General features: G+C 43.0%; 1 protein-coding gene across 1 annotated transcript; it reads right to left on the bottom strand.

The window, feature by feature from the left end:
• Positions 1-738: 738 nt before the first annotated feature.
• Positions 739-9809, bottom strand: LOC144827141 (uncharacterized). The gene is made up of 2 exons (XM_078685562.1): positions 9400-9809; positions 739-3541 (listed from the first exon to the last, which is right to left on the bottom strand). Exon 2 carries the CDS (start codon positions 2905-2907, stop codon positions 1237-1239), a length of 1671 nt encoding a protein of 556 aa, XP_078541688.1. The 5' UTR covers positions 2908-3541; positions 9400-9809; the 3' UTR covers positions 739-1236.
• Positions 9810-12691: the final 2882 nt, after the last annotated feature.

Here is a 12691-nt window from a genome sequence, read left to right as displayed (position 1 = left end):
GGTGTCCATGGTATCTTTGGTGGGTCAGCAAGGTGGTTGCTGGGTAGCTCCTGGGGTTTTGCTTCAGCTCCCTGCCTCTCCCACAGCTTCAGAATCAGTGTAACTGCATGGGTGTGGCCACTCCTGGTTGTGAGGTCATCAGGAAGCACAGGATTGGCTGATTCAAAGATGTGCAATTTTTGAAATACCGGATTCGCTAAATACCGAAACGGTAATAAGGAATCGCTGATGTTGAATCGGTAATAAGGATTCGGTATTTATTTTAGCGGGTATTACCGAATCGCTATCGCTCCCTACATCGGGAATTGCGAGTTCTTAATAGCGATTTGGTAAAAATCGCTATTAAGAACTCGCAATTTGGGTTTTACCTACATATGGCCCTAGATTTTATATTAGTGTCGAAGTGGATTTCTTCTACCTCGCCCAGGTATGCTCACAAAGGATGACCAGCAGTCGGAGGTAACTGTAACATAAAAAGATTTTATTGCGCTCGAGCGGGTACACCACCTCACAGCACCATGTGGCTATGAGAGAAGTGGACAACTTACAAAGGCATAGACAGCCTTATATACTTTTTGTCCTGGAATAAGCGTAGGTGGGAATGGATATACAAATCAGCAACTGCCAAGGATGATTAATGATCCCAGGACGGACCCACGTACTAGTCGGGACCAGTCACTCTGGAAATATGTATATTTGGCATTCAGAACGCAAATATAAAGATTACTCACTAAACCCCATCAGTCATCAATAATCTTGTGATACACAGAATAAAGCAGAACTATGCATAACTTGTGCCAAGTATAAACATAGGCGGGCCTGTGGTTACAGAGTCAGGCGCTCACTTGATTACTCATCCGGATATGGAACAAAAGGTTATGTCTCTTGTGTCAACAGTAATTTGTCACCATCAGCAGTGTTTAGTTAACTGTAATACATTGGCAGTAGTTAGATAGGAAAGTTAAACAAATGAGTCATTGACCTTTAAGCAATGCACCCTGCTCTACTTGTGTGTCATAAAGCAAAGTACAAACATATGCTCTGGGGTCAATCGATGTCTCAACATTTCTTTGTGCAGATGAAGCGGCCACGTTATATGTGCTGAAGTGGAAGGCTAGAGAAGATTAACACAAAATGGTTGCTGGAAAACACAAAATGGAGGGGCTTTCGTCCACCATAAAAACTGTATTTTCACAATCGACCCTTTGGACGCAAGGTCCAACATTTTGCTGCGGCCTAATGCACATGTTCATAGATAGGCCGGCTGTTACTATAGTGGGCTTCATTGCGCTCATTAACATAATCAACCGTATTGGTATCAGTGGGGCTGTTATCCGAGATATCGATATCCATCAACTGCTGAGTTACAATATCCCTCATTATAAGTGCGTTGGTCACTGTCACAGGGGGCATCGGGGGTGGTTTAAGCATTCGCCCCAAACACTGGCAGCACATGGGCAGACAATTAATGAGAACACAGCACCCAATCACCACGAGGAAGATAGTCACTAGAAACATCCCTATCTTCCAGCCCCAAGCAGATAAAGCATTCCAAAAGGAACCTACAGGATCCCAGGGGCCAACGTCACTATGGGCCTGAGCTCCTATATCATATAGCCTCTTGACAGCTTCTCTAACTGATGTAGATGAGTCAGGAACGTATGTGCAGCAGGAGGACCCGATCACCCTACAGACTCCACCCCGTTCTGCTAACATCATGTCTGGCCCAACCCTGTTCTGAAGGGCAACGAGTCTAAGAGCTTTCAGCTCAACTGTGATGTTCTCAATTACACCTGCGGTCTCCTCTATAGTCGCCTCTAATAGACGGGACAACCTACGTATGTTTCTGGAATTTATGGCAGGGCCATACCAAGGAACAAAGGCCTTTAGCACATCACCAGCTATCTCACCCACTGTATCTCCTTGATCAACACTCCTCCTGCCCCTTAGAGTTCTGGATGCTCTATTCACTTCTGCAGTACTTTTTACAGACAATGCTGGTGTTACAAGACCCAGGTGGCAGCAGCCACCCCAGTTCACTGGCAGCCAAATGTAGGCCCTGGAACCACAAATGAAATAGACTGAGTCACCAACATAAAGTGGAACAGTTATTTCCTGGGAAGACACTTCAAATGTCATATTGCAATTGGTACTATTCCCCATGTTGGCGGTACCGTTGCTCCTAATACATATACTCCCAAGTACACTACGCTGCCTCATTTTCAAAAAGGGTATCTCTCTGGTGTCCCTATGGAGCGGAGGTGTGCTATCATTCTTTACCAAAGACAGTGGGGTGAATATATTTGAAAATGGGAATGTTGCATTGGGCAAAATAACTTCAGAGCAATTCCCTGACTGGAGAATGTCTTTATCATAATGGGTATACAAGGAGGTAGTTGATGTTCTGGTGGTAGAACGGGAAGTTACTAAGCTACTGAAAACTCTTATTAACTCAACCTTCAGCATTGCAATGTGTAATGCATAACAGGACGCTTCAAATGGTAGGGGTACTTGGAGAAGGGGTATACCTTCATCTACATAAGCTGGGAATTGCATACAGATCCAACAATTATTTTTATCAATGACTTGATGGGTCTGATGAAGTAGGGTAAGGAAAGAATTGTGACGCATCTCCTCTCTGTGATCCATATCCTCTGGTGGTACTGTAACTGAGGGGACAAAGTCAGAGGGAAGCTCTGATGGGAGCGGGGCTGTTTTTGCAATAGGATGGTAGAGCTCTAGGAGATATAATAATCCAATGACCAAAGACATTATGCAAAATAACATACAAAATATGCATAGTTTGGAGTACCAGCGCCCCTTCTTGTTCAATCTAAGGGTGGAATATGTATCCTCCATCTCTAGTAAAGGAAGGTGTTTTGTTGTTCTTCCAAACAAATATACCATTCGAAATACTTCGGATTTTGAAATATACAATCTCACAAGTGCGGCAGTTCAACAGTGTTCGTTATAGGCCTCACTGTTACAGACCTTGCAATTGGTAGTATTAATACAAAGAATTTTTGTTTTTGACCTCACACCCTCTCCTCCTATGGGTCGCTGGGCCTCGGAGGTATTTCTTTACTTTCTTTTCTTTTCAGCTCAGAGTCGGCAGTGTCCTTATTTTACTAACCTCACTGCACAAGTTAGTCCTTCAAAGTTGGCACTATTCAGTGCGGCAGTTGGTGCTTGCTCCGTCCTAAGCACTCTTCAATTTCCTTGGGCGTAGATTGTATCCTGATGCAGCTGGTTGATCATTGATGCGTGCAGGAGTGCAGTCACCAGTCCTTCGGTCAGAACGGTCCTCTTCCGGGGGCAGCTCTGGCCAGAATGGTGGTGCTCTCTTCACGTTTGAAAGATGAATCCAGTTTTTGTGTCCGTCACATCGAACCGCCGTCTGTGTGACTAACAAAACTTGCGCTGGCCCTTTCCACCTGGGCTGTAGGCTGTTCTTCCTCACAAAGTTTTTGGTCAGGACCCAGTCCCCGGGCCTGATATCATGCCCTTCTCCTTCCAGAGGCGGGGACCAAGTGTCTCTGACCTGTTGGCGAATGGTAGACAGGGCAGAAGTTAGTTCTTTACAATAATCCAATAAAGCAGAATGCGTCAATTCTTGCAACTTTGGTGGAGAGGCAAACCCATATACATTTTCTGGTTTCCCCATAACGAGCTCATATGGAGAGAGTCTGTTTTTGGATGTAACAGTTGTCCTCATAGAGAACAAGGCTAAGGGCAAGGCATCTACCCAACTGAGAGTGCTTGATGCACATATTTTTTGCAGTTTATTTTTCAATGTAGCGTTGCAGCGCTCCACAAGCCCTGCCGCTTTTGGATGATACACTGAATGGAACTTTTGTTGCACCCCTAATCCTTGACATACTAGATCCATTATTTTATTCGAAAAATGTACCCCGTTGTCAGACCAGAGGCTTCTGGCCAAGCCATAGCGTGAGAAATACTCTTTCAACAACATCTTGGCTGTGCTTAATGCGGTGTTGTCTTTCAAGGGGAATGCCTCCACCCAATTACTGAAGCTACATATAACAACCAAAACATATCTTTTGCCGTTGGCAGGGGGCATTTCTATGTAATCCATCTGAAGGCATTCAAAGGGGTACTCTGGCAATCTGAAATGACCCGGTGGTACTTGTATCCCTTTTCCTACATTATGAAGGGCACAGGTCATACAGTTCTTGGATAGTTTTACAGCTGTCTTCCTAATATTTTTGTTGACCCATATCTTTTCAATGGTATTTGTCATTCCATCAGCCCCCAAGTGTGCAGGACCATGAACCATGTGAAGCATGGGTAGGAGAAAACTGTCGGGCAGGACCCACTTCTTCAAAGGTCCCACTGTATGCATCCAAGCCCCGAAATGTGTGTCAAAATAATATCCTTCCTTAACCCACTGCTTCTTTTCATCTTCACTTGCAAAATCTTGAATATCTTTTATCTCTTTGTATGGGTCAATGTTTGTCTCCTCTTCTTTAGTTTGTGACACTACATATGTTAAGGTGTACTCATTCAACGCAGTGTGTTTTGCTATTTCATCAGCAAAAGCATTTCCCTGACCTACATGGTCTGTAATTTTCTTGTGTGCACTACACTTCATGATGGCCAATTTAGTTGGTAATGCAAGAGCATTTAGTAGTCTTGTGATCAAGGTGCCGTGCTGTATTTTCGCACCTCCAGATGTGATGTACCCTCTTTCGGCCCACAAACGGCCGAAGTTATGTGCCACCCCCCAGGCGTATTGGCTGTCGGTGTAAATGTTTACGGCTAACTTCTCTGAGAGCTCACATGCTCTAGTTAGAGCAATCAACTCGGCTGCCTGAGCAGACATCTGTTCTATTTTACATGTTTCAACAACTGTCTTATTTGTTGTGATTGCATAGGCTGCAGAGGTAGTTCCATCTGGTCTCTTTAGACAAGAGCCATCCACAAATAGTGTTCCATCGACATTTTGCATAGGTGTGTCTGCCAAATCTACTCGACCTTTTGTTTCAGTTTCAGTAACAATCACGCAATCATGTTGTACTTCATCCTGCTCCAAAGGGAGAGGCATCAGAGTAGCTGGGTTTATGGTGTTACACCTCTGCAAGGTCACGTTAGTGGCCATTAGTATTAGCTCATACTGAGTCAACCTGGCATTAGTTAAATGTTGAGTTTTGGTTTTGTTCAGCAGTATGTCTACTGAATGAGGTACGTAAACCACAACTGGATGTCCAAGTACAATAGAGTCTGCCTGTCTTACTGCAGAAGCCGCCGCAGCAACATTTCTGAGGCAGTTCGGTAGACCTCTTGCTACCGGATCCAATGTTGAGGAAAAATAGGCACATGGTCTATTCTTCTCTCCATTTTTCTGGGTTAGTATAGCCATTGCGCATCCTTCTTTCTCATGTACGAACAATGCAAAGTTCTTAGTGTAATCTGGTGTGCCCAAAGCAGGTGCATTGCATAAAGCAGTTTTCAAAGCCACAAAGCTATCTTGATGCTCTTGATCCCAAGGAACAGGATCTTCCACATCTTTGTGAGTCAAGGACAGTAATGGTTTGGCCAGATAAGAGAAATTTGGTACCCATTGCCTACAAAAGGAGACCATTCCAAGAAATGCACGCACATCTTTTTGTGTTCTAGGTCTGGGAATGTTCTGCACTGTTTGTATTCTGTCAGATGATAATCTCCTCCCACCTTTCGACAGGAGATGACCTAAGTAGGTTACCTCCTGTTGACAGTACTGTAGCTTAGCTGGCGAAACCTTGTGTCCATGCGAAGCAAGAAAAGTTAGAATAGCATGCGTAGCTTGCTTACAAATTTCATTTGTTTCAGCTGTTAACAGTAAGTCGTCCACATATTGCAGTAATACTGTACCTGGTGGTAAAGCACAGTCATCTAGTTGTCTTTTTAATGCCTGACTATAGATGCTAGGGCTTTCTGTATACCCCTGGGGAACCCGACAGAATTTATACGATCGCCCTTGGAAACTGAAACTGAACAAATACTGGCTGTCTGGGTGTATGGGGATACTGAAGAAGGCGTTCTTCAGATCTATGACAGTAAACCACTGGGCTGAAGGTGGTACAGATGAAAACATTGCTGTAATGTCGGGTACAACAGGGTATTGTGGTTCCACTATTTTATTTATGGCTCTCAAATCAACAATCATCCTATATTTGACCTGTCCTGTTCCATCATCACGTTTAACCACAGGTACAATTGGACTGTTACAGGGACTGCTTGTAACTTCTTGTATTATCTTCTGTTGCAATAAGTCTGAGATAACTAATTTCAGACCTTCCTCACCTTCTTTTGATATTTTGTACTGGGGGATGCGAGGTAGTCTGACATTTGGCTTTACTGTAATATGCACTGGCTCAATATCCATTTTCCCTACATCGTTTGGTCCATGTGCCCATAAATTTGGATCAATATCTCGCAGTTCAGGTGGAATGTGATTTTTATCTGTAACCATGTATTGTCTAGACACTTTTTGTTTCTTACAAGTTAAGTAAACACCATCTGGTGTACAGTATATAGTAGCATGCATCATTTTCAAAGCTTTTAAACCAAGCAAATTTAGGGAACATTTCTCTGTTAGTACAAATGGCATACTCCCTGTTATAGGACCAATTGTGAAATCCAGTGGTCGCGAAATGGGGCTTGTAACAACAGCATTTGAAAATCCCACCGACTTATCTAATCTTCCCGAGAGAGGAACATGGGGGAGCAAGCAGTGGGAAATCGATGTATTAGTGGCACCAGTATCTAGAAGAAATTTCCTCTCTTCACCTTCAACTACCATTTTTACATATGGGCCTGAAGAATCCACTGGTATCTGCACTCGCTCCCTGTCCTCTCCTGGGCATCCCTATTGTGTCCAGTCCTCATTGTCATCATATTGTGCATAATCTTGAGTGAAGTACGCATTATTTCTATTGTCAAAATAGTTTGTCTGTTCAGCGTCACTGTAATTTCTTTGCTGTCCTCTACCTCTCCCTCTGTCTACACGGGGAGTTGAGTTTCCCCTGTAAGTGTTCGCATTATTTCTCATAGCTTGACCCTGGCCCTGTAACAAAGGGCACTCATTCCTCCAATGTCCCTCCTGGTAGCAGTTAGCACATTGATTGTATCCTAACCCTGCTCTCTGTTGCGCCGGAGCTGAAGCAGCTCGACCAACCCCACGACTACGTCCACCTGCCCTCTGAAAATTTGTACGTCCTCTTGTCCTTCCTCTGTCAGGAAAAGCTTGCTGCATTAAAGCTTTAGTCTTTAATTCCTTCATTTGCTTATCCTTCTTTCCCTTTTCTGAATTTCTCTTATTCTCATAATAGCAAGCCATTGTCAATAACTCAGCTGGGTCTTTAGCAGTCCATGTACTTTCGTATGTCTTTATTCTGTCCGATAAGTCAGGTAAAATGTTACTAACGAACTGGTTAGTGAAAATGCGCTTTCCTTGTACTGTCTGAATGTCTTGTCCACTGTGTCCTTTAAAAATGTCTTCTATTCTGCTAAAAAAATCAGTCACTTCCTCTCCCTCTTTCTGTCTACATGCAGTCATTTTATCCCAGTCTACTTTTTGTCTTGGCAGAATTTCCTGCATGCGTGCTATAATGTGTCCAGGTAAATCTTTTAAGTCTTGTGGCACATCCTCTCCTGCTCCTCTACCAGTATCCGCAGCTGCTATGGCTGCCCAGTTAATGTGTGCCGAATTATGATCCCTAACGGGGCGCCATAATTCCTGCGGTACCAAAAAATCGAACAGAAGGTCAACATCTTTCAATATCATGGGCGTCAAACTAAGAGCAGATTCAAGGTGTTCATAAAACACTTTCGGATTACTTCTAGGATCAGGCAACTCTTTCTTTAGGGCCAATAGATCAGCCCTCGTCCATGGGGTGTGCACATATTGTCGGATGGCGGGGCGAGCTCCACCCCTTGGATCAGGGATTGGGTGCACTTCTCTCATAGGGAAAGCTGAGGTATCATGCTCGTGTTCTGGACCAAAATGCTGGTTGATATGTTGACCGGTGGCGGTATACATAATAAAATCTAACTCTTTGTGGTAGTGATAACAGGCCTTAAACGCATCTTCACATTCTGTGTCTGTTAATATAGATTGTTCGCTCTGCCTCCATAATTTGTGTAACCACACTGGTATTCTGAAAGAAACGGTACTGTTCTCTAGCAAGAGTTCACAGTATTCAAGCAATCTAGTCGCCATACTATTAATAACAAGATTTCTAGCTCTCAGTTCCCTCATTCCTTCAAACGTTTCCCAGGCTCCTGTTTTTGTTTCTTCCCCAAGGTCCATCCATTTGTATGCCATCTTTTTTATAGTTTCCCTTTCTTTAAAGCCTAATCGGGTGTGTCTAATGTTTGTGTCTGGTGTTCGTCTACTCGTCATTGGTGATGTAAACCAAGGGGAATTCGGCCAAATGTTCCCTCTTTGTGCATTTACTGCGGGGGAATCACTCTGTGAAGCAAGTGGTGTCATTGGTGCTGGTAGTGTCTTGCTGGAAAGTGCTGGAGCAGACGGTGTTGCTGGGATGTTTCCTACAGATCCATGTGTGCCCTGCGAATTATTAGTAGGAGAGACTGTTTGTTGGGCTGTTTGTTGGGCCTGAGCTGGTGCAGCAGGGGCGGATGCTTGTTGGGCCGGTACAACGGGAGGGTGCACAGGCTGTGCTTGTGGTGGGGCAACAATGTTAAGCTGTTGGCCTCCAATTCCCGGACCTGGTGGGGGAGCCGGTATTTGGGCAATATTATATGGGGGAGGTTTGTCTAACAAGTCCTCTAATACCTCATCAAGAGGAGGGCAATTCCTTTGGTCTACTGCGACAAAGCATTTTTCTGTTTTCATCCTAAATTCTCTGTCATGCTGTTCTATATTCTCACTTATCTTCATATTATTATAATCTGCCACTTTGGCCGTAGTTGTTTTATTCTTTTCTCTCTCTCTATCTTGTTTTTGTTTCATGTTCCTAGTTCTAGCATATTTCTCCCATGTTTGAAATGCTTCAAACATAGCAGGTCGGACTTTTCGTTCCATCATACATTGCTGTAAATACTGTAACTTGGCTAAATCAAAGGTACCATCAATAGGAAACTGTAATTCTTTATCCTTTTTTGTGTAATCATGCCATATTCTATTGTATAAATTCACGGATATTCCTTTTTTTATCATTAATACCCAACCTGGACTATCTTCCATAGGGGCGGGGACGCTTTCGTCCAACCGGTGACCTGAATTTATACAACAGAACGTTTTAGAAATGCATTTCTTCATTGTTCCTATTATTTTTAGTTATAACTATTCTTTTACTGTTTTACCCACAACTTATTAAAACCTTTGGTTAACCAAACTTGTTTTTAACAAAACATGCAACAGAACAATCTCACCAATCTGTGGTGTGTCCTTGAATCGTCCGACTGTTGGTCTTCGGACAACACGTCTGTTTCAGAAGGGATCAGCTCGTGGACTTCTGCCGGGGAATCCTGTGTCAAGAGGCCAGTCGGGACTTCAGATGGCAGCTGCTGCGGAGAAACGCTGTCTCCTTCGTGCAGGGGGCCCCTACGATCATTCGGTCCTCAGTCGCACCTCTCAACCACGGACTCAGTTAGCCGTTGGATGTCCCACGGAGAAGTCCCTTCGTGGTCGCCAATTTGTCGAAGTGGATTTCTTCTACCTCGCCCAGGTATGCTCACAAAGGAAGACCAGCAGTCGGAGGTAACTGTAACATAAAAAGATTTTATTGCGCTCGAGCGGGTACACCACCTCACAGCACCATGTGGCTATGAGAGAAGTGGACAACTTACAAAGTCATAGACAGCCTTATATACTTTTTGTGCTGGAATAAGCGTAGGTGGGAATGGATATACAAATCAGCAACTGCCAAGGATGATTAATGATCCCAGGACGGACCCACGTACTAGTCGGGACCAGTCACTCTGGAAATATGTATATTTGGCATGCAGAACGCAAATATAAAGATTACTCACTAAACCCCATCAGTCATCAATAATCTTGTGATACACAGAATAAAGCAGAACTATGCATAACTTGTGCCAAGTATAAACATAGGCGGGCCTGTGGTTACAGAGTCAGGCGCTCACTTGATTACTCATCCGGATATGGAACAAAAGGTTATGTCTCTTGTGTCAACAGTAATTTGTCACCATCAGCAGTGTTTAGTTAACTGTAATACATTGGCAGTAGTTATATAGGAAAGTTAAACAAATGAGTCATTGACCTTTAAGCAATGCACCCTGCTCTACATGTGTGTCATAAAGCAAAGTACAAACATATGCTCTGGGGTCAATCGATGTCTCAACATTTCTTTGTGCAGATGAAGCGGCCACGTTATATGTGCTGAAGTGGAAGGCTAGAGAAGATTAACACAAAATGGTTGCTGTAAAACACAAAATGGAGGGGCTTTCGTCCACCATAAAAACTGTATTTTCACATTAGCATCGCATACTATTCTTCAGGCCCGCTCAATCAAGAAAGGACCACGAATATTGGCAGATCACTAGAACTCAAAGGGTTAGTGCCTAGAAATATGGCTAAGACTAATTGGAGTTTTGAACGAGCGCCACTTCTTAATGAGGAATACTGTGAATGTATGAGGAAGTTGATCCCCCAATTTTTTAAGGAGAACATAGGGAGGGTTGGGCTAGATATAGTCTGGGACACGCTGAAAGCAGGAATACGGGGAGAGACACTTAGTTTTTCACTGGCTATGAATAAGGAAAGGCAACGTCTGCTTAATGATATGCAGTGCAGCTTGGCTGCCACAGAGGAAGATTTGATTTTAGCGCTCCAGAATGGGGGAAATGCCTTTAGAAGCACATATAAAAGTGATGGTAGCCACGTCGGCTATTCTTGAGATAATAGCAAAAATAGCTGCAGATAGATTAGCAGTGTGGAGTGAGAAGGCTAATGAGTGCATCACCTCACAACTAGAGCTAGACAAAAAACAACGCAGAACATAATAGCTGAAATCAATGATCCTATGAGAGGGAGAGCCTGATCCAGAGGGAATTCGCAATGTGTTCTATTCATATTACCAAACACTATATCATGAAGGTACTCCTGGCCACTCTGGAGATGTTATTTCATATCTTAATCAAGTTCCAGGAGTACAATTTTCCCAAGAGGATCAACAACAACTTCAGGAACTTCCCCAATGGGTGGACATTTTGCTATGTATTAACAGCCTTCTGAGTGGTAAAGCCACAGGCTTAGACAGCATACCCTTAGAGTTTTATAGGAAATTCGCTCCACAGTTGAAAGATTGTATGTTACAACTATTTTTACATGTGTTCAAAGGGGAAAGGCCATATTCTTGGACACAAACCAAAATTATAGTTTTTCCTAAAAAAACATAGGACACCATTGGAACCTGGCTCTTATCGTCCTATTACCTTGATTAACACCAAAAGTAAGATTTATTCCAAAATCCTTGCTGCTTAGCTGCTGTCATTCACAAGGTTGCTTCACCCCGACAGCATGGTTTTATACCTGGACGTGGCACGATTGACCATATTAGAAGAGTCATCTCATTATTTGATGCTGCTAACATCTCTGGAGATCCAGCAGCACTTATATTGCTGGATGCCGAAAAGGCCTTTGACAGGGTCTCCTGTTTTTTTTATTTTTATGGGAGACCCAGGCAAGGGTCGGAATAGGCAAGGGATTTATACAGGTCTTTCAGATGCTGTATTTTCGCCCTAGTGCAAGACTTTTTTAAATGGAGCTCTCACAGACTCATTTGAAATAACTAGAGGTACTCAACAGGGTTACCCAAGCTCGCCGCTGTTGTTTGCACTATATATAGATCCCTTTTTACGACAACTCGAAAACTACAGTATTATTAGACCTATCGAATCTCAGGGCTGGAAAACTAAAACTTTGGCATACGCGGACGATATTGCTATTGTTACCCCTGATCCAGAAACAGCTATAGTTGAGATTGAAGCGGAAGTGGCGAGATTCGGGCAGCTCTCGGGGTATTCCCTTAATAGCACTAAAACCCTAATTGTTTGCAATAATATCAGCCTGGCTAATGATACAAGGCAGGTAGAAAAGGCAACATACCTCTGAGTTGATATCATGGCAAATGTCGATAAAATTGTTAATTGTAATATTGATCCTTTGATTGCTAAAACTAAAATCGAACTAACCAGATTATATAATTTACACATGTCGATTATCAGAAGAACTAATATAATTAAAATGCTTTTTTCCCCTACATTTTTGTATTTTTTAAGGGCAAACCCGGTAGAATTTACCACTATTTGTTTGAAAAAAATGGAAGATTTATTTTCTCGTTTTATTTGGGCATATGAAAAGCCCAGAAGAACATATACATTTTTATCCATGCCAAGAGAAAGGGGAGGCTTTGCCTTACCAAATATAAGACTATGGGCCCGATGTAGGTAAATATGAAATACCGATTCCTAAATACCGAATTTTACCGATTCGGTATTTAGGAATGGGTATTTCATATGTAGCTAAAAATTCAGTAAAAAATACTTAATCGGTAAAATTTGTTATTATCGAACCGGTAATACCAATTCGGTAATAAGGAATCACCTTCCCATTCATTCCTATGGGCCTGGAAGCCCATAGGAATGAATGGGAAGCCATTCACTATACCCTAAGGGCATATGGCACTGAGAAAAATGCAAA

This window comes from Lissotriton helveticus, chromosome 4_1 (assembly GCF_964261635.1).
Source record: "Lissotriton helveticus chromosome 4_1, aLisHel1.1, whole genome shotgun sequence".
NCBI classification, from domain to species: domain Eukaryota; kingdom Metazoa; phylum Chordata; class Amphibia; order Caudata; family Salamandridae; genus Lissotriton; species Lissotriton helveticus.
Note: the sequence above shows the minus strand (reverse complement) of the source record. Positions and strands in the feature narration are given on the sequence as shown.

What these genes read in the sequence shown, in the direction of transcription:
- LOC144827141 (XM_078685562.1), bottom strand. Translation starts at nt 2,907, where the DNA reads ATGGTATATTTGTTTGGAAGAACAACAAAACACCTTCCTTTACTAGAG.